At 42.1% G+C, this 21764-nt stretch overlaps 1 protein-coding gene across 2 annotated transcripts; it reads right to left on the bottom strand.

The window, feature by feature from the left end:
* Nucleotides 1-4938: 4938 nt before the first annotated feature.
* Nucleotides 4939-20695, bottom strand: RBM45 (RNA binding motif protein 45). Of its 2 annotated transcripts, none has more exons than XM_072121613.1 (10): nucleotides 20263-20695; nucleotides 19010-19132; nucleotides 15750-15876; nucleotides 15097-15225; nucleotides 13560-13739; nucleotides 11986-12115; nucleotides 10082-10121; nucleotides 7907-8073; nucleotides 7586-7793; nucleotides 4939-5123 (listed from the first exon to the last, which is right to left on the bottom strand). In XM_072121613.1, exons 1-9 carry the CDS (start codon nucleotides 20539-20541, stop codon nucleotides 7601-7603), a joined length of 1368 nt encoding a protein of 455 aa, XP_071977714.1. In that variant the 5' UTR covers nucleotides 20542-20695; the 3' UTR covers nucleotides 4939-5123; nucleotides 7586-7600. The 2 variants fall into 2 exon arrangements, with proteins under 2 accessions (XP_071977714.1, XP_071977713.1); XM_072121612.1 differs by having other exon boundaries at nucleotides 10028-10121; nucleotides 20263-20691.
* Nucleotides 20696-21764: the final 1069 nt, after the last annotated feature.

The following is a 21764-nucleotide window of genomic DNA, read 5'->3' on the forward strand; positions in this document are numbered from 1 at the left end:
TTGTTGTTTATCGTCTACAGCCAATTCTCTGGCATCTGTATTGATACGAATTGCTAGATAACCAAGATATATTGGCTGTAGTGATGAAGCTTGTCTGTAAATTTTTAAATGATGTATGTCCTCTGTTTTTTTTTGTTGTTGGTTTCTGTTTGCTATTTGTCAATAAAGCCTTTAAAAAAAAAAAAAAAAAAAAAAAAGATTACATTTGCAGGGTCAAAGCAGAGATAGTTTTTGTTTTACATTGGTTGGATTTGTTGGTGCTCTTGGACTTGGGTTTTGTCTACTTCTCCTCCAAATATAGTCTGAAAAATGTCTTCATTTTACCTTCATAAATAACTCTAGGGTGTAACAAAACATTATGGGGCACATTCATCATAGATGTGCTGCCCCTGGCACTGGCCGGATTAGGAGGCTCCGGCCTGACCTGGTGTAGTATAGCGCAGGCGCAGACTATTTTTGGGTGGTAGAAATCTGATTTTTGTAGCTTCTTTAATATAAAAACAATAAGCAGGACCTGTAAATAGATTGTAGGTTTTATGACAGTTTTTCTTTTGTAACAAAGACAAATTGGAAAAGACAAAAAGTATTATTATCATTTGCTGATAATGAGTTGTGGTATACAGTGATGGTATTAGAGGATTTATCACTGTCATGGCATCCAATAAAGACATAATCTGTGTAATCAATTATTATGTGATTACTGAACCTAAACCCTATTCATCTGTGAAAATATATTCATTTGCTCTCACACTTCCCAGAATACACATTCATTATTGTCCATCATATTACATAGCTCTACCGATCTAAACCCCAGCCCAAACAGAGCTGGCAGTCCTGCTTACTGCACTATTGTCCATATCACGGATGTCAAGGAACCTATATATCAATCTGATAGCTTCTCCTGATCTATAACATGCTGCCTCCCACCCAGCTTCATCTTACATGCTAGCATGGCTGAGCAGTGCACATGTCCTGAACAGGGAAATGGACATGAAATGGACACGAAAGCTGCTGACAGTAACTTCTCGGAGTGGCTTATATTCCAAGAACAAAAGGATTGTGCACTCACATCCAAAGGCCCAGTCAGTACCTTCCTCATAGATCTGTGAAAGGCAGTAGGTCCCATGAAAATCAGTGGGTTCAGATGAGACACTATGTATATGGCCAGCTTTAAAGGGAACCTGTCAGCAGAAATTGAGCTACTAAACCCCTACCAATAAGCAGATTAACATATTCCAGTTCATGTTTCTTTCATGGGACATTGTGGTGACATCTTCTTTAAAGTGATACGGAAAATGGTTGTATAAAGTTATGGAGGCATTGATTTTAACGCTGAAGTCAAGCTCTCTCTGCTCTAGTGATAGACATCATGTAACAGGCTTGTTGAGAACCAGTTAGGATGTCACTGGATACAGGACCATAAATTACAGCTGAGGGGGCATTCTTAGGTGAGGAGAGCTTGACTTCAGTACGAAGCTTTCCGCCTCCATTACTTTATACAACCAATTTACATCTCACATCAAAGTTGATGATGCTACTACGGTCAACCATGAAAGAAACATAATCTGGAAGGTATTCAGCTGCTGGATTGATTGTGTTTATTATATATAGACTTATGGCTGATAACATGAGTAGGGTCCTGGTTTAAATAATTGCCAAAAGAAACTCTTAGCTTAAAGAGGACCTGTCACCCATAATTTCGGCATTAGGAGCTGCTTACTAAAGTAAGCAGCTCCTAGTGCTTAAACAAACGCTGCAGTGTTAGAAGGATAGCGTTACCAATGTATTCATGAGGGTGCGGGGGTTGGGGCGTGGTTAGGGGCGCGACAGTCACCGCGTGCCTATGGAGCGAGCGGACCGCCCCCTCATGAATACATTGGACCGCTTTAAAGAGGACCTGTCATGCAAAAAAAAAAATGCTTACTAAAGTAAGCAGCTCCTAGCGTTACTCCATTTCTAGCAGTGATAAACTGCTAGCTTTATAGAAACCCTCCAATAAACCTAGCAGACACTGCAGCGTATTCATAAGGGGGCAGTACTAGGAGGCGGTCACTGCCAGCCTATGGAGTGAGAGAGATCGTCTGGGGAAGCTGAAAAATTAGATGTAAAAATCTGACTCGACTCAGGTGACACCAGGACTACAAAAGCGGATGGTCAAATACCACAAATTGCACCAAACTCTGTTTAAAATTGTACAATTTGACACTTGGTTCACGAGTAACTGGCTTTAAGGTGAAAGGCCCCACAGAGAAATCCTATCCAAAATCACAGATGTGATTAAGGAAATGTACCATTTGATTCTATGCATTTTGAACCAAACATACCCTGTTTAATCGCTGAGCTAAGTGGTTTTGCTGAAAAAAACAATTATAACATTATGAGGCTCTGTCGCTCCTGTGGCTGCACCGCGCTTCTCCTCACCCTAATTACGCACTGCTCCAGCCTTGTCCTGCCCAGGATACGCCGAGAATACATCATAACTGTGTTCTCCCTGACAGGCAGAAGTAATCAATCGCTGCACCATCGCCCATCTGCTGTGTATGTCATGCAGCTCAGGTTGATTAGTCCTGTCTGGATAGTTCAGAAATGTGTTTATTATACTAACGCGCCGTGCACCATCTTCTCTATTTTCTTCCAGTGGATAATCTAATAGGCTGATGTGATGGACAGGCAGGTGCACGAGTTGGTATTATCATGGAGAGTAATAGGAGTTGTGTGATGGAACAGCTCGTGCAACTGCGTGTTCATCACATCACCATGGACAGATTATATCCACTGGAAGTAAATTTAGAAGCTTTGCATAGAAGCAGAGCAAGCAGAGATCTGGAAAACGGTGAGGAATTGATACAGAAATGTATATTTCATTGTAATTGCATATCTTTACTTTATACAAAAAATATTAATTATTTGCTGAAACTTTTATCATTCTTATATACCAAATGTGATTGATATAAGTAGTAGCATTTTTTTTTGCCATGCACAATGTATTTAAAACCTTTCTTTGCACTTTTATAGGACAATAAAGCACTTTTTCCCCTACTTGTTATACAAAAAGTACTTTAATTTCTCATTTCTACACTTCTTTCATTATCGTGCTATAGTTCAACGCCTACTAATGCCAAAGCTACCCAGAACAAAAAAGTGTTACATCCTTCAAAGGGCTTGTGATAATGGGGACATTGAACTCCAGTTAATTCTTAAATTACTTTGTCTCATGGCTGCAAAGCATAAAGATTAAATATATCTATTTTCCCTCTTTTTTTTTTGTTAATTATTCCTTTTTAGTTGAATAAGATGTATATGAGAGATATTCAGCTGAGTATGGACTATACTTTTTTTTAAGTATTTTTTTCTATAACTAGATCTTGCCGATTTCTCAGCACATTTTCCATCCTTGCATTTAGTTATGGAATATGCAGTCTCCATCTCTGGTAATTAATGATCTACCGGTAGTCACTGAGGATCTTGTGTAACACCAGATGCTCCAATCTTTTCTTGTTAGCAGCTTCTCGGGATTAATAAATCACATCTGGACAAGACGACAAATCTCAGGCTCGTGAAGATTTGCATAGATACTTTTTGTCAGTGCACATGGTGGTTGACAGCATTTATTATAATCCACACAATATTGTTACTAGTCCCCATTACTAGAATACCATCACTAGGTTTCAACTATTTTGGAGTCTACATAATTTAATAATCCATTTTATTTGTGCCACCTATACTAGTGGTTTCAGAACAGAGAATGACTGGAAAGAGGGCTGAACGAAGGAGTTCATCTCCGTACACATTCTTCCTCCGCTCCACACCATCCCCCCTCCCCTCCGACACATGACAAAGTGGGGAGGAAGCTGCATGCGTTTGGATAAGACTAAGTGAAATGTGCCAACCCCTTTAAAACTTTGAGTATTTCTAAGGAGTTAATTTTGCAAAATAAACATTGTTTCCAGGAGGCTTCCCCTAGAGGCTGGGGTAGGTGTAACAAAAACAATTGTTAAAACCTCTGCTTTAGCTCCCTTTTACCATGTCCAACTGGACTTTGTGTCTGGCACGAAATGCTCGGTCGGAAGAGCTGGGGTCACGGGACTCGCTGCCCCCAATCAGTGACCTTGTTGGACCATGTGATGTCACTTGTGACGCAAGAGGAAGAAATGTTTTGTGGTCCAAGGAAGTAAATTATTTGAAGCCGGTCACATTACAACCTACCCTGCGCAGGTACCAGCAGCAGGGCAAGGCCAGTTACACAAACATGTGCAGCCCGTGTAGATGTGCCGTATGGTGCCACAGTCCCACGTGCTCCACACAGTGCAGTGGACGGAGTTCCTACATTACATAATAATATAATGCAGGGACGATCCTTTGCCAGGCATACCGGAACAGTCCTGGGGCGGCTGTTTGGCCGACAAAGGGAGCATCCCAGCATTATATTTCTCTGTGCAGCCAGTGGTATCGGACCACCATACGGCACACGTTCATGTGTAACTTTTCATCCCCCCTTAAAGGAAACCTACCACTTGCGGTATCGCGGTTTAAAACACTTTTTAAACTTTATAGCCGGCGCAGGGAGGTACGCGCTCGGCGCTTACCGTGCACGCGGCTACATAGGAAGTGAATGAGAGCCGCGTGCACGGTAAGCGCCGAGCGCGTACCTGCCTGCGCCGGCTATAAAGTTTAAAAAGTGTTTTAAACCGCGATACCGCGGTTTAAAACACTAACTAAAATAAACTCCGGCACCAGCTCACCCTGAGCTGGTGCCCGGTATTGCCATCGGAAACCTGCCACTTCAAGTGGTAGGTTTCCTTTAATATCACTTTTAATGACACAATATACTTCACACAATAAAACACACACAAAAGGTTTATATGTTTTTTTTTTTATTCATTGCATAAAATCAAACAGAACCCACACAAATAATAAAAAAGAACAGTTGAATATGCAGCAGAATTTCCTTCAAAGGTTTTTTTTTTTTTTTTTAAAACAATCTTAAAACGTACAATAAATCAGATTATTCTGGGTCCGTGAATAAGCAATGCACAAATGTTTCCTAAACCAGTACATAAAAGCTGTCTCCTGTCACGTTTCAGTCAGTCAGAGGAGGGTCATGTCATAACTTAGTCTCTGTTCTGTAGAAAGAGCACAATACAATTATGAAAACAGTTATCGGAATAAAAGTCATACAAGCATCATCAACCAAGGACGACATACAATACGGCTAACACATTACACGTACAGGGAAGGTCCTGCTGTGGCAACCAGTCACATCTCTCATTTTCCCACAGCCATTTAGACATTTAAACCAGAGCTCTGATTGCTTTCCATGGGCAACTACAACAGTTTTACCGCAGACATTACTTACATTCTGGGTCACTCTGCAATCTAAATTCTTTAAGGGAATCTATCATCAAAATCCATCATGAAACTAGGGACATTTAATAAATTTAGGCTACCAAACCAGAAGAGCTCTGGAGGAAGGGGAGGGTTACTGAAACTTCATAGGCTGTTACACTGTGCAGAGGCACTTCCCCCTCCCACGGAGATTACAGCAGGCAGAGAGAGAGGGAAGTGCTGAGACAGTGTAACAGCAGGCAGAGGCTCCGATAACACCCCCCAGCGCCCTTAAGCTCATTAGCATAAATTAAAAAGGTGGATAAATATAAGAAGGTTACCATAGTCACGCTGCCTGGATCTATGAGCAAGCGTCGCTGGTTTATCATGATGGATTTTGATGTTGGATTTCTTTAAATGTCTTTATAGTTATTTTCATTAAAGTAAACTAGAAGGGGTGTTCTAAAAAAGGATATATGTGTCTGATCACTAAGGGTCTTATTGTTGGGTTCTCCACCATGCAGGAGGGGGGTCCTGTTCCTACTATTGAGAAGTGCAACAGGTAAAACATATGTGCTGCTGCTTTATTCATCGATTCTGTATTGTACTGCCCTCTATTAGGATAGAAAAGTGTGTAATCGGCTGCTATAATTATACATGGGGGACAAGTGACCAATTGTTTCTTAAAAATCGGTGGGCAGCAGTCAGTAGGACTCAGACACTTGAAAATGGCAACAGCGAGACATAACCCGTTTAAGACGTGCTCAGCATCAAAGGTCCTGCTTTTCTCATTCCCATCTGATCCTGCAGCCATCTCCCCTCTGCCCAATCTCATCACTAACCTACTTTTGTCACTGAACATCCCTACCCCCGCCTCAACACCTGCGCCATTCAGCTCTCCGCAGACCACAAAGGAAATGAAGCCCCCCCCCCCCCCGGAAAGCTAAAGTGACATTCTGTGTACAAGGAGGCCAGTCATTGGATGAAGGTCCCAAAACCAGAAGTAGTAATGGAGCAAGTAGGAATCGGGTACCCCAACAATTTGAAAGAGGAAAACATATAATTTTGTTACCCTGACTTTAAAGACGTTGTGTCATTAATGATATATATCACCCATCAACAGGATAAGGGATAAAACATAACGAAACTCCGCAACAGTGGAAGGTAAAATCTTGTCTTCCTCTGAAGAACCTTTATTTCAGATTATGTCCAATAAAACATGGCAAGAATTTTCCCAAGCGTGCAAACGAGGTAACAAAAAGCCTAAACGTTTCTGGTGCTCACGGCTAAGGGTGCAATGAGCACCAGAAACGTGTAGCCATGTTTGAAATGCTTGCCATGTTTTATTGGACATAATCTGAAATAAAGGTTCTTCAGAGGAAGACAAGATTTTACCTTGCACTGTTGCAGAGTTTCGTTTTTTTTCCCCCCTTTCCTGTGTCTCAAGTGCAACACTAGCAAAAGTGTGGATCTCCAGAGCGAGCGAAAGTCTACAAACTGTGAGCTGTTCATCTAGCTTTCTTTTTTGTTTGCTGATAAAACACATAACCCTTGTTCTCCCGATTGGACCAAGATCACAAGTTCCCCTTATCCAATTTACACTTCCGGGTTTCGTACATTCTGTTAACCTACCAGAAATCTCATGGAAGTCAATGGACACACACAAACCTTAATTTAGTATAATTCCTTTAAAAGGAATTGTCCAGTTTATAAATATTTAATTGTTTCTAGGTTTTACAATCTTTTAATCCAGCTCTGTTACCTAGATCTCTGCTTGCTGTAATTCTATAGGAAGACTTATTAACAAGAAATATACAATTAATCAAGCATGATTAACCAGGGACACTTACTCATAGGTCCAAGATCTGTGACTGGTAATCTTATTTGTTATCCATGGCCCCCCTTCCTTTCAACAATCAACTTTTAAAATTATGTTAATGAACCAGAAGAGAAGTACTTTGCTCTTCCATGGTGCGAATTTTCGGAAGTCAGTGGAGGAGCATTTAAATGCCTCAAACTACAGCACAGAGGCTGACCCCCTCCTTACAATAATTTTAGAAGGAAGGAGGTCATGGATAACAAATATAAGATTACCACAGTCACGGTGCCTGAATCTTTGATTAGGTGTCCCTGGTTTCCTAGGCTTTTTTTTAATGGTAGATTTCCTTTAAGTCTCAATATTATTTGCATTCTTATTATACGACCAATTCTTCTTTTGAAGGACATGGTTCCAGAACTAGCAATCATCAACAGTACTTACCGGAGGATGTATAAATCAGTATGTCCTTTGCCTTTTGTTGGACTCATCTTTTGGAGACTCTGCTTGCATCACCTTCAGCTTTACGCCGTTCACCATCTTTCCATGTAGGACAGATATGGCCTCATTGGCACTGAACAACTCAGAATATCTGGCATAGCCGACATTTTTACCCGGAACGATGTAAACCTCTATCAGATTTCCAAAACGGCTGCAAAACAACAACAGAGTTGTGAGCCCTGAGAGCAATTGTGGCAAGTGGGTGCAATAAATGTGTGTGTGTATGTATAGTGTTATAGATGGAGCCAGCAGCAGGTACTGTACCAGAATACATCTTCCATCACATCCAGGCTCAGCGGGTGAGGGTTGAATACAATGAACAGCCTCTCCTTGCACGGTGCGTCCATAGAAGACTTCTTTTTGTATGCTGGAAGGGCAGCGTCTGTCTGTAACTGAGCACCAACAGGGGAGGCATACGGTCGATCATAGCCCTGCAGATAAAACAGATTCACTGTGAAAACCCTACTGAATACAGCAAAGCTAAGCAACAAAACCACATAAATCCTACTATTAACCCTACAGGGATCACTGCAAGTCTACAACAGATTTACACAGGATGAGGATATGGAATTTATAATAATCGATCAACAAATCTATATGGGGTGAAATTTAGCCTGTTGTTCATAGAGAGCCCCCAATCTTCACTCTGAGCATAGCGTGTGCAGGCCAGTGAATAACGGAGCTAGTTTTATCTTGTATGAACTTCAATAGATAATGTGGTCTTCAGGTAAAATGGACAATGCTCTTAAAGGGGGAAGCGTCACGAGCCAAAGCAGTGTATACGGCAGGTTGTATTGTTTGCTGGTCATGCCTTTATAAAAGGGACAACTTCTCGCACATGCACTGGTCACCTCTGCTGTGACCCTGTGTGTACCTGGTCAGAGAAACAGAAGGGATTGCGTATGAACTAGCCCGTTTCTCCATCCGGATACTCGCATGGCAGGAGGGGACATGATCGCCGCACTGTTCATGGGCGAGAAGTCAGATGAGACCGCGGCATGATAGGGAGTCAACAAGGAGTCAGGAGGTGGGGCATGCTGCGGCTACAGGGAAAGGAGGCGGGGTTATGTAACAATGCAGCCGTGAGGAGGTGTGCCTGCTTGGCGGCTCTTCCCAGAAGCCCTTCCCCCTAACTGGAAGCAGGCTTTCAATATAAATTCATTTTCCTGGCAGCAGGCAGCCCTTTATAAAGACATGACCAGCAAACTGGCACATTTTGCGGTTTGCTTTGGCTGGTGACAGGTTCCATTTAAGAATAAGGCAAGATATCCATAAATGATAGCTTTTACGTAGCCATTTTTGAGGAAATCATATCCATAACATGGAACAATGCAGGTGCTATAATGCCATCTACAGCAGTCATGACTTTGCTGCTATAATATTTTATACTGCGATGATATCCTATATTCTTTAAGTATGACAATTCTGTAACATGTAAAAATCTTTGGATTAGAGTCAACCTGAAAAGTGGAAAATGCAGTGCAAATGAGCGGAAATCCAATTTCTAATTTTGTGAAAAAAGAATCCATGATCCAGGATGCCTGGAAAATCCATTTAAAGAAAACCTACCATCACAATCAAACATGATAAACCAGGGGCACTTACTCCTAGATCCAGGCACCGTGACTGACGTTACCAAAGCCTCTCCATGCTGCAGCTTTACAAGCTGGGCAGAAGAACATCCTCCTGAGATTACAGCAGAAGAGAGTACGCTTCATAGGCTGTTACACTGTGCAGGAGCAGGGAGGCTCTGGTAACATATCCAAAAACCTTTTGACTCATCAACATCATTTTAAAAGTTGATTTGTAAAGGGAGGAGGTCATAGATGACAAACATAAGATTACCAGTGTCACAGATCCTGGATCAATGAGAATGTGTCCTTGGTAGATCATGATTCATTTTGATGGCAAGTTTCCTTTAAAGGACATTTTAGATGTCCCAAACTTACTTGCTCGTTATGTCCGTCAGAGAATGACCTTGTTTTTGTTATCTGCTGGGACATCACCATTTAAAAAAAAAAAACACTTTAGAAAAATACTCAAATGAGCCGAAGGAGCTCTGGGTTATGTCACCCGAGCGCTGAACACTGAGGGGGGGGGGGGGGCGACGTATATTTGCAGGTGGTGGAGCCGATGTCACAGGAGATAACAAGCACGAAGTCAGACAAACAAGCAAGTAAGTTTGGGAGATCTACCATCAGTAAATATCATTGGGATATATTCAGTGTCAATAGTTAAGCAGATAATTTCACGGTACAGATAATCTCAAGTAAACGTAAAGCACTTAAAAGGAATATCAAAAGTCAGCAAGAGTGACGTTCAGTGATTTGGGTAGGAATGTCCTTCTCACACTACATAAATAGACATTTACAGTAAGATACTTACAGATCCAGGTGGGAACTGTTGTGTAACCTGGGGACCCCAAACCATTGAATTTACCTGAGAAGAAACCATGGTGGAGGCCATTTTTTTCAGAAGTCTAGGGATAAGGAAAGAAATGGAAAATATTAATACTTCAAATTCAAATTCGAAACCCAATTTCGTAGTAGACCTGCCCGTGTGACACGTGGGTTTAGGCATTTTCAGCCAGTAATTGTCATTCATGTAATGTTTGCTTACGTCATGTGGCCTCATTCATTTTAAATCCATTCAGAGGCCGAAAACTCTAGCTTCTACACGGATGACCCATACTCAGCATTGGATATACATAGGAGTTTGGGGGAGGTCACACAGATCAGGCCCCCATTGATCAGCGCACCAGTCAGAGCCTGCGATGTCATGTATGTTGGTCACGTGAACTCACTGCCATAGAATATGCTGCAATATCAACCCACATGCATATAATAATGGCCTATGCTGTGGCAATACTGTAAATGTCCAAAGTAGTAAACTCAAAGCATCGCACAGTATCACAGTACAAGCCTGTGGTCAACAATGGGGACCCAAATCCACGTATAGAGGACAGAAATCCAAAAGCCATCGCAGCGGTTTGCCGCTTTGTCATATGACAAATATCCTGGCAAAAACACAGATGCACAGATAGCAGTTCACGGATTAAAAGCACCTCAAAGCAACATTTTATAAATGATAGTTTACGATTATCATCTGCACTATGTAATAGAGTTTCTCTTTAACCTTCTCATCTGTCTCAAGTGGACGGACCTCAAATGACGTGTAGATACACTGCTCACTAGAGGACAAAGAGCAGAAAACAAAAAGCATAGAAAAACTGCTGCTTTATTTAATGAAGTATTATAGAAATACTACATGTAATGCTCTATTCATTTCTGGAAACAAATTTTTTCAAAGGTTTAGTTAAAGGGGTTTGTCCATGAAAGAAAGTTCTCAAATTATACCCCCTTAGTGAGGTTTACACAAGATCATTTTTAACCCCCTTACTTTACAATTTTACTCAGTTGTATTGCCAATTTAGCTTCTATCACTCAGTGATGGTCAGTGTGATATTACAGCAGAGCAGACTCTGTGTTATGAGATGTGTGCTGACACTGTGCTTAGATTATCAGAGTACAGGTTTTATCTTTTATTAAGCTTCTGAACATTCTACTAGTATAGAAAGAGAGAGAAGACAGATCAGATAGGAGATCCACAAGATGCATGTAACACACAATGACACACTCCAGCTCTTCTACATATCAGCTAAAACACTCCTTCTCCTGCTAATTATCTTATTTTGCCTTCAAGATTTAGTCTGTGCACGCTGCTTGCTGGCAGGAGGTGTCCAAGAGTCTGAGCTGGTCTTGTAATGCGGGTGGGAGAGTTTAATCTCAAGGCAGAGAGCACACTGCATCCTGCAGATAGGAGAAGCTATTCATGAGAACAATCTGCCCTCCCCGAGCATAGAAGATTTACGGTTGGATCCCATACATTTCTCTAATAACAGTGAATTGGAGAATGTTATTTTGTCCTTGTGGGAATACCCCTTGAAGTGGTCTTACCGCGCATCACCTCCTGCAGGGCAAGGGAACAATGGGTGTAAGGTGGAGTGGTAACATTAAAAAAATATAGGTAAAACATGAAGGTGGTCACCTTGTAGGGTTATGCATTTGTGACAAACATAATAACAGCTTTGTGCAGTAGGAAGCAACATCCAGATGTTATAAAGACCAACTAAAAACCCCAAACTGAGGGAAAAACCAAAAGGACAAATACCAGCGTTGTACAACTTGACCAGATCTTTGTTAGGCTCCAAATTAAAAGCGTATTGGGTTATGAGCACCTTCTTCAGATATGCATGTGCACTTTTGTAATGAAGTTGGTTCTTGGGTTTGCCCTTAGCGATAGGTTGGTACCATCCTACAAAGCCAAATCATTAATATACTCACTCTGCGCCATCGCCACCATCATTCAGGTAAGTGACCCCCAAACGATTTCCTGGAGGATATTCAAAACCGTGCAACTTGAATTTGGCATAAATTGCAGAGGCGATGCTCTGGTACTGCACCACAGCGTGAGCTACACAAAAGGAAAATAGAAGGCCAATGAGCCAACAAAGTAACACTAAAGCACTTACATTATGTGTCTAGAATCCTCATCTCAATGCAATAAGCCATAATTAGTGTATACCATCATAAACATACCTCAGAAGTAAAACTTTACTAATCCTAGGCTGCGACACCCCACACTGCCACATATGATGCTTTTATGTTGTATACCGAGATGGAGGTCAATGACATAAGGACAAAATCAGAGTCATAGCCTTAAAACAACGCGGCAGCAGCGTACTTACCCGTGCGGAAATGGCACATATCTGCATGTGGTCCCTAGTGGCCAGCTATGTTGGTTCCCTGGTGGTTAGTGGCACATTATGCATCTGGTCCCTGGTGGTAAATGGAACATTAAGCATCTGGTGCCTGGATTTTAGTGGTACAGTCAGCATCTGGTACCTGCTGGTAAGCGACACAGTCATTGTGGTTTCCGGTTGTAAAAAACACAGTCCAGCACCGGTACCGTCAGTGGCCACTACACGGTGGTCAAGATAGCTAGTTGGAGGATATGCTCCCTGGTGGTAAGGGGTACTATCAGTGTACCAGCGCCAGGTAGACAGAAGAACATTGCCCATTCCATGTTGTTCAGTGGTACATGTAACATGTAGTGCCTGGTAGTCAGTAGCACAGCCAGCATCATATCCCTGATGACCACTGACCATCTGTTCTCACGTAGTCTGCAGTATAGTCAATAGTAGGCATCATCCTCAACAAGGCTCTTCCGTTGTATGGTCAATGGCAGTAAGTGCAGAAGTCAGTATCCGGTTCCAGGTCAAGGCATAGTCATGGTCTGATCCTGCTGGGTCAGTGGTACAGTCACCATCTGATACCAATTGACCAAATAGTCAGCATATCCATGAAGTCAATGGTACAAGTCACCTTCTCTTTATCTGCTGGTCCATTTGAAAGTCGCAATCCCCGGCGATTCCAGATTCATTATATTCATGATCCCAATGCAATGGAAGGGTTGATTTTGATTCAGTATCTTGTGGTATGAGACATTTCCCCATTGCTGGAAACTGATGCTATTCCCTATCAGATTAAAGCCCCCTGCACCGTTTTACGACTGTGTGCTCGCCGTTGTTACAACTGAAAGCACATGGTCCCATATAATTCAATGGATTTCCAAGTCCCCATGTGTGAGCCGACTGACCATTCTGCAAATTTTAGAGCAGCTTCTTACCCGAGTCTGCGGTCCCAGTGCACACACACGTTCGTTGCAGGTAGTATTAGACAAAAGTCCAGCACAGGGCCTCAGTCACTACTGGGGCAAATACTGCCCATTGAGGCAAAGGTATATAATGGTCTGGTCACAGTATATACATCCCTATCCCATTCACAGCTTCACAACTACAGCCAAAATCATACAACAACTAGGATTTACATGTTGTGTGAACATAAATAAGACTTACAAAATGATGAATACAAATCCCGCTGGACCTCACAAAACTCAAGTCCTGGAATAAGGTCCAATAAACTGTAGAGCTGATCCTGGACCAAAGGGACACGAGACACGACAGTCAAGCGTTTGGACACCCCTTCTTGGTTCCTGGCTTCTCCAACCTTGTCATATGCAGAATAGTCATATTGTTCTTATGGAAAAAAAAAAGGAAGAAAATGATAAACGTTAGTATTTTTCTGTGAATGATGCAAGCTTTTACACGTAAACGCTAGCAGAATCTGAGTTATTCCCAGAGTCTACCCATAAACTACACCTAGGCAAAAAACACAAAAAAAATGAGCAACACATATGGCAGAATTAATGAAAACAGAGTGCGAGTGGAAACCCAAAAGGGGGCCAGGAAGGCGCCCACGTGGAAAATGAAAGGAGTTGTTCCAATTTTGCCACCACACAGGATTGGACTTAAACTATCATCAATGAGGATGCAGTTCTCACTGGTAAGTGGAGTGGCAGGGAAGGCATATGTCCTGTCACCCCATTCACTGTCTGTGCCGAACAGGCGGAACATGGCCTTGTAGGTGAAGTGTCCCACAAATAAACCCTTCTTAAAAAAAAATCTGTGTCCTGAATACAGAGAAATCTTCATGTTTACTTACATGCACTTAGAGGAAACCCGTCATCCGGAACCCTTTTTCTGGCTCCCCCATGTCCTCAGAGAACAGTGTACACATTTCCAATGAGTTTTTATAGTAAAACTGGCTTTTTCCGAAAAAAAGATAAGTTACATAAAATTTTGCCTTCCTGTATGCAGAGCTGTACCCCTTGTCCCATGGGAGCGGCCAGTGAGGAGTGCCCCCCAAACCACCCTCAGGAAATCACTCCGTCATGCATGGATTACAAAGAAAAACTCCCATGTCCCCCATATCTCCTCCCCCCACAGGACTTCATACTTTGATACAACTTATATTTTCATTGGAAAAAGACAGTTTTACTATAAGAACTCTTTGGCAATGTGTACACTTTTCTCCATGGGGACATGAGAGAGCCTAAAATTGGGCTCCTGAAGACAGGTTCCCCTAACATGTTTTGGTGCACCAGGGCCTTGACAGCAACGCACCCTTTTGATCAGTTTTGCCCCCCCAGTAGGGATCCCCTATCACATGCCCAATTTAGATGGTAGCGAGTTGCATTTTGTAGTGCGACCTTGGCTCGGCTAAACCGATCCCTCTGCATAATTTCAGTTTTGGTCTGGACTGGAGAGATAGGTACAGGTTGGCAGAGACATCATACATCCCTATGATGGAGTGAGAAAATCCAGACCAAACTATTTGAGCAGTGAATGGTGGTTGTAATGGGCCGTTTCCTGGACTACTCATAGCGATCTGAATGGACTCTAAAGTAAACCGTCCCTTTACATGTGTGTACATCCATGGAAGAAGAAATTACCAAGCATGGTAAATAAGACTACAATAACCTGTCCTGTACACTTCTGTACATCCTCACACAATAAGGCAGCACTAAGCACACACACACACTATACAACTTACCATAAGAATACATAGACATGGCAGGAGGTTCGTGTATCATAGACTCTTGTTGCCGAGATGAGCTGTGATAGTCCAGTGACTCAGATGTTGAACCTTTGTTTCTAGGTTCGGCCAAGATGGCTTTGAAACCTTAAAGGTAATTGAACATGTTAACATAAATCTGACACATACAATACATTTTACCACTTTCTGGCCTGTCTGCTAGGTGACCACTAATACCTACTTTAGCATGTGGCTACAGGGTAGATTAAGGACATCTTTCTCCCCCCCCCCCCCCCCCCCCCAAATGTGATTTCAGGCATTAGTAATTACATGACATATGAGAACCAGTGAGAAGAAGTTGGTTGATATAGGCTCTGCATAAAAGAAAAGCTCACCTGTATCTCATCACTTGGTTTCCCATGTTCTCTTTATAAATATATAGGTGGTGTCAACGTTACGTCAGCCTATGGGATGAATTGTGATGGCCGGGTGGTGCATAGTAGTTAAACTGTAGTTCTAGGCTTCTCCTATAGTTTATCCCTTAACTTTTGACAGTAATTTAAGGTTTAAAGCACCAAGGAAAGGGACGCTGCATGTAAACGATTAACAAGTGATATTACTCCAGTATGATCATTGTCTGTAGAAAGCTCCACTCCCAAAGATACACTTACTTCTGTCACAATTCTCGATAGCCAAGGCGGCATGGGAAGGTCTCTCGAAGCGCACAAAGGCCAATCCTTTACTTTCCCCAGTGTTTTTATTCTTGATAATTGAGCAGTATTCTACTGGGCCGTATTCCTGAGGAGAGAGGGTAAGATGGTACAGCTTGAGACTTCACAAATTTATCGAAATACACAGGAAACTCGCTATGCATACTGACCTCTGCCCATATCATGCGTGTACCTTTCTAAATGGTGGAGTCATTATTAGGATGGGTGATCAGAAAAATTGATTGCATGGGGTATGACCACTGGGACCCCCTACTTATCACCAGATATGGAATCTACAAGCACCTTCTGAAGAGACATTTTAGCAGGAGTCGCACATGCATCCTATTGGTCTGTAATGTAGTATTATATCTGTATATGCCTATGAGTTATCTTTTTTTTTTAATATGATGAATATGATGGCGCAATATAAATAAAGATTATATTGGGCTGACAGAAAAAGTCAAACGCTTAATTTCACTATTTCTGTCAGTCTCACAGTGCACAGGTGACTCTCCTTGCAAAATTAAAAATGCAGGAACCTCATTCTAGGCGATCATGGGAACACGAAGTCAAAAAACCTGACAAATCGATCACTGCTTGAAAAACTGAACTTCAAGATAGGTGATCAATTTGAGATCGGTGGAGTGACACCTGATGCCCTCCCTGAATGGCTTTGTAAGGGCTACATCCACATTGCAGAGCAGTGACAACACATCCATAGGTCATAAGACCTGCTGGCAACTCAGACCCATTCAACGGAATAGGAGAGGATGGAAAAAACAAGATTGGATGCTTTTTGATGGTTAGGTAAAGAACAGACTGCAGATCATTTTCTCTGATCCTACGAGGTTCAGCCATACTTAGGGACTGTACTTGACAATGGAAGTCTCTTACCAACTACATCATTCAAGATTAACCTCTTAACGCTCAGCGTCCGATATATCGGACGCTGAGCGCAGTGACTTAGCGCTCAGCGTCCGATATATCGGACGCTGAGCTGATGCCGGTTCAGCTCAAGATCTGAGCCGAACCGGCATCGGGAAAGACGGGGTGCCGGCTGTGACTGATAGCCGGCACCCCAGTGTAACACCCGCGATCGGAGTTGTCTCCGATCGCGGGTGCTTAACCCGTTAAATGCCGCGGTCAGCGCGACCGCGGCATCTAACATGTATCTGGGGGATCTTTCCCCCACGATCGGCCCCCCCGAACCGTTTTCGGGGTGCGCCGATCGTTGCTATAGTAACTCTGGGGTCCGATCTGGACCCCAGAGTTACCTGCAAGAATTGCCAGTAAGATGGCGTCTGTGATGTCATCTTACTGGCACAGTGCCAGCCTATGCAAGTGTATAGGCTGACACTGATAATACTCTGCAATACATCAGTATTGCAGAATATTATCATGAAGAAGCAATCAGATGATTGCTTCTTCATGTCCCATGGTATAAAAGTGAAAAAGTAAAAAAAAAAGTTATTCAATAAAAAAATAAAGTCATAAATCACTAAAAATGCCCCAAACCCCCAAAACATATAAAGAGACATATAACTCAAAAAAAAGTCTAAATCATAACACAAACCCCACATATATAGTATCACCGCGTCCGTAACAACCCGTAGAATAAAAGTAAATCATTATTGAACCCGCACGATAAACGCCGTAAAAAAAAACTGTTATAAACCCTCCAAAAATTATGATTTTTACCTTTTCAATCCCACAAAAAATGCTATAAAATGTGATCAAAAAACCATATGTACTGCGACATGATACTGGTGCAATGTACAACATGTCCCGCAAAAAACAAGCCATCAACCAGCTCCGTAGCCAAAAAAGTAACAAAGTTATGCCAGTTGGAAGACGGCAATACATAAATGATAGATTTTTCCCCACATTAGGGTTTTGTTTGACAAATTTAGTAAAACGTAAGAAAATATATTCATGTTTGGTATCCCCGTAATCGCATCGACCCATAGAATGAAGATAACATGATTATTAGTCTATACGGTGAACACCAAAAAAAAAAAGAAGTAAAAAATCCAGTACAGAATTGATGCTTTTCTACTCCTGTCCTCAAAAAACGTTCCTAAATTTTCAACAATAGGTGATACAAACCCCAAAATGGTAACATTGGAAAAAGCATCTCATCCCGCAAAAAAAATGGCATCACATGGCCCCAATAACGAAAAAGCGAAAATTTTATAGCCTTCAAAAGGGGCCAATGAGGAAACTAAAATCCTGGCAGCTGCAGCGCCCTCCTTCCCTTCTGCGCCTCGCTGTGCCCCCATAACACAAGTCACAGCCACATGTGGGGGGTCGCTGCACTCAGGAGAAATTGCAGAACAAATTGTATGGTGGGTTTTCTCTTTTTATCTTTTGGAAATGTGTAAATTTTAGGGCTAAATGAACGTATAAGGGAACAATATGACCATTCTAAATTTCACCTCCATTTTGATTCAATTACTATGAAGATCTCAAGGGGTTAACAATCTTCGTAAAAGCTGTTTCTGATAGCTTGAGGGGTGCAGATTTGAAAATGGGTTGGTTATATAGGGGGTTTTGATGCTAAATATGTAAAATTTCATTCCAAACTGTATTTATCCCCAAAATAGTCAATTCTGAAAATCCGGAAAAGCGATATTCTATTTGCAAGCCGCGTGACATCAAAATAAATTATCCAGACATTTCAGAAATTATGAAAATGTACAGTAGACAAATTGGAAATGTTATTCAGCAACTTATTTAGGTGGTAAATCGATCTGCCTGAAAACGCAATGATTTTGAATTTCGAAAATGGCAAATTTTTCCAAAAATTTATCATATTTTCTTTTTTTTTGCAAATAAATGCAAAACTTATCTGCCAAAATTTACCACTAAAATGAAGTACAACATGTGGGGAAAAAACAATCTCAGAATCGCTTTGATAAGTAACAGTGTTCAAAAGTTATAACCGTATAAAGAGACGCAAGTCAGAATCCAAAAAAAAATCGGGCTGAGCCTTAAGCTACAAAATGGCTGCGTCCTTAAGGGGTTAAACACACAACATTATAGTTTTCACAGAAATCTGCCTTCAGTCCAGAATATACGGCCCACACACAGGCCGCTTCCTGGACTGCCCACAAGTCATTACCCACAAGCAGCAGGAAATGCTATTTCTATTACTTTCATCTGAGCAGAAGTGTAAGTCACAATAGTAGCTGGACCCAAAAACAAAAAAAAAAGTCTTCTACCTTAAACTTGCTCTTGACATCATCTTCTGTATACGACTTTGGGATCATAACAAAGATCCTCGTCAAGTCTTCATCTTCCACTTCTTTGTGACTTGTGGATCCTCGAGACTGCGCAATAAGTACCTAAACAAATGTGAAACTAGTTAAAGAGGTGCAAATATACAGTTGAGGACACAACATTCTGGGTGTGATGTTAGTTGCAGGGGGCTGTAAAATTGCATTTACAGGTAGTTCCTGGGTTACGTACAAGATAGGTTCTGTAGGTTTGTTCTTAAGTTGAATTTTATGCAAGTCGGAACTGTATATTTTATAATTGTAACCCCAACCAAATAATTTTTTGGTCTCTGTGACAATTGGATTTAAAAATTTTTGGATTGTCATAAGAATTGTAGCCTAGGACTAAAGTACAATAAATTACCAACATCCAGAGGTCCGTTTGTAACTAGGGGTCGTCTGTAAGTCAGGAAGGTGATCTTAAGTAGGGGACCACCTGTATATTGAAGTTGGATTTAGAATATGATCTTCAGGGCTGATGCCAGACAAGGACATCAACACTGGCAACAAGTCTAAAGGCAAATCTGATAATAGTTTTCTATCCCGGTATCGATGGAACTACTGTAACCTCTTAATGTGGACCGTTGCCCACATACAGCGTTCTGACATTTGCCTCTAACCTGTGGATAGGGGTCAACTCGTATGTGGCTAGAGAACCCCTTTTAGAATACTATTCACCCTTTTGTTCCTCTACCCTCCCAAACCACCATATACAGTGTGTGTGTGACCTGCTTATTATTACTATTAGAGACCATAGAATGAACTTTGACCAACTCTGGCAATAAACAAAAGCACGCATCTCACTGGATTTCAAAGTATCGGTTTGCTTAGGGAGTGTTCACACGTGGCGTTAACCTGTGCGCTTTCAAACGCATCACAACAGCTGAGAAGAGATTTGCCCGGTCACATTGCTGTCAACATTACGTTAACAAAGTATTGCATTTTGTAAACAATGTTCATAGCAAATCCTCAGCTGCTGTAATGCATTTTAAAATGCATTCATTAACACATGTGACTGAACCCTAAAAGAAACCATTCAGATCACTGGTTGTAGCTAACAAAATGTAAACCAGAATCTGATTGGTCATTGAATGCACTTGTGAAGCCTCAAGAAGTCGGAAACCAATCAGACTCTCTCTGGGGAGTAGTGGAAAATGAAACGAGTGATGCGATTGGCTGACACGATGCTCGCCCGGTACCTTGATGGGTTTGCTGCTATCGCCGAGGCAGCGGCCGTGCATCTCCTCCATGGCCCGGCACGCCTGAGAGGACTTGGCGTACTTGACGAAGGCGATGCCTTTAGACTCCTTGGTGTGCCGGTCCTTCACCACCCAGATGTCCTGGATGTCCCCGAACTCGGCGAATCTATCACGGATCATGTCCTCCGTCAGCGACTTACTGACCACCAGGAAAATACGGCTGTTAGGAGGATCGTCCAGATTACCGGCCGATGGGCGAAATCCGCTGCTGTCCTCCATTGTACTCGGTGACTACGATCACTCAGCTACACACACACACCAACGGCCTGACGTTACAAGTACAAAAGAGCGGTAGTCTCCGCCCCTTCCGCTGACGTCATTCCCTATCCGGATACGCCATCCGAGATTCGGCTTCGCTTTACCTAACAGTGACCTCTAGCTGTTGGTGGCGGTACTGCAGGCGGCAGTGTTCTGAGACTCTAAAAGTGTCACCCATTGTGGTGATATTATTTATACTCTGGATATGGGAGGTCACAGGCATGGAGGTTATACAGAATACATCATTGTAAGACAGTGTTCACACATTTGTCTAGAAATGCAATCATATAAAAATTGAGCAATTTACTGCAAATCATAATTTAAAAGTAAATCTACAATCAAAATCCAGCATGATAAACCAGGAACACTTACTCATTGATACAGGCGTGACTGTATCAGAAGGGATATGGGGGGTGTTACGAGACACTCCGTGCTGTAGTTTCACAGACTGTTACGCTGTCTCCTCCTCCCACTGGCAGATTTCAGCATGCAGTGGGAGGGAGAAGTGGTCCTGCACAGTGTAACATCCTATGAAGCTGCAGAATCGATGGTCTCTGAGCCACCCCCCCCCCCTCCCCCAAATCCCCCCAGTGCTCTTCTGGCTCATTAGCATAATCTTAAATTGATTTTAGCAGGAAGAAGGCGATGGATAACCAATATAAGAAGATTACCACAGTCTCAGTGTAAGCAGTGTAAGGCTACATTCGCGTGAACTTTGGACGTGACCCCTCCCCTCTCCGTTGCGATGCATTGTGCACCAGTCATGAAATCCTCCCTGCACTACAGCACATTGTGCCGGATATACTAAGAGGTTTTGGACAGAAAACTGGCGTACAAGCCATGATAAATTCACCCGAATGAGTCTGGCATTACTACACATGTTAGGTGGTTAAAATGCAAATGTAAAGTTACAATGATTTTACCAAATTATTATATGCGATTCCCCCTTTGATGCCTACTTTGTGCTGCTTGTCCTTTTCTTTCCAAAGTTAGGGTACTATCTGTTCTGAAAGTGTTTGACATAAATCTCTCTCACCAGAGAGGAAGTGGGCGGAGACTAATGTCTGTCAGTATATGCCCTCAGGCTGAGGCCAGTTAGTTTGCCCACAGATCCCATGATGCCTTGTGTTCTCTCTAAAAGTAATTTAGCAGTAAATCCATTTAGTTTCTCCACATGTAAATCC

Source organism: Engystomops pustulosus, chromosome 8, assembly GCF_040894005.1.
Source record: "Engystomops pustulosus chromosome 8, aEngPut4.maternal, whole genome shotgun sequence".
In the NCBI taxonomy this organism is placed as follows: Eukaryota; Metazoa; Chordata; class Amphibia; order Anura; family Leptodactylidae; genus Engystomops; species Engystomops pustulosus.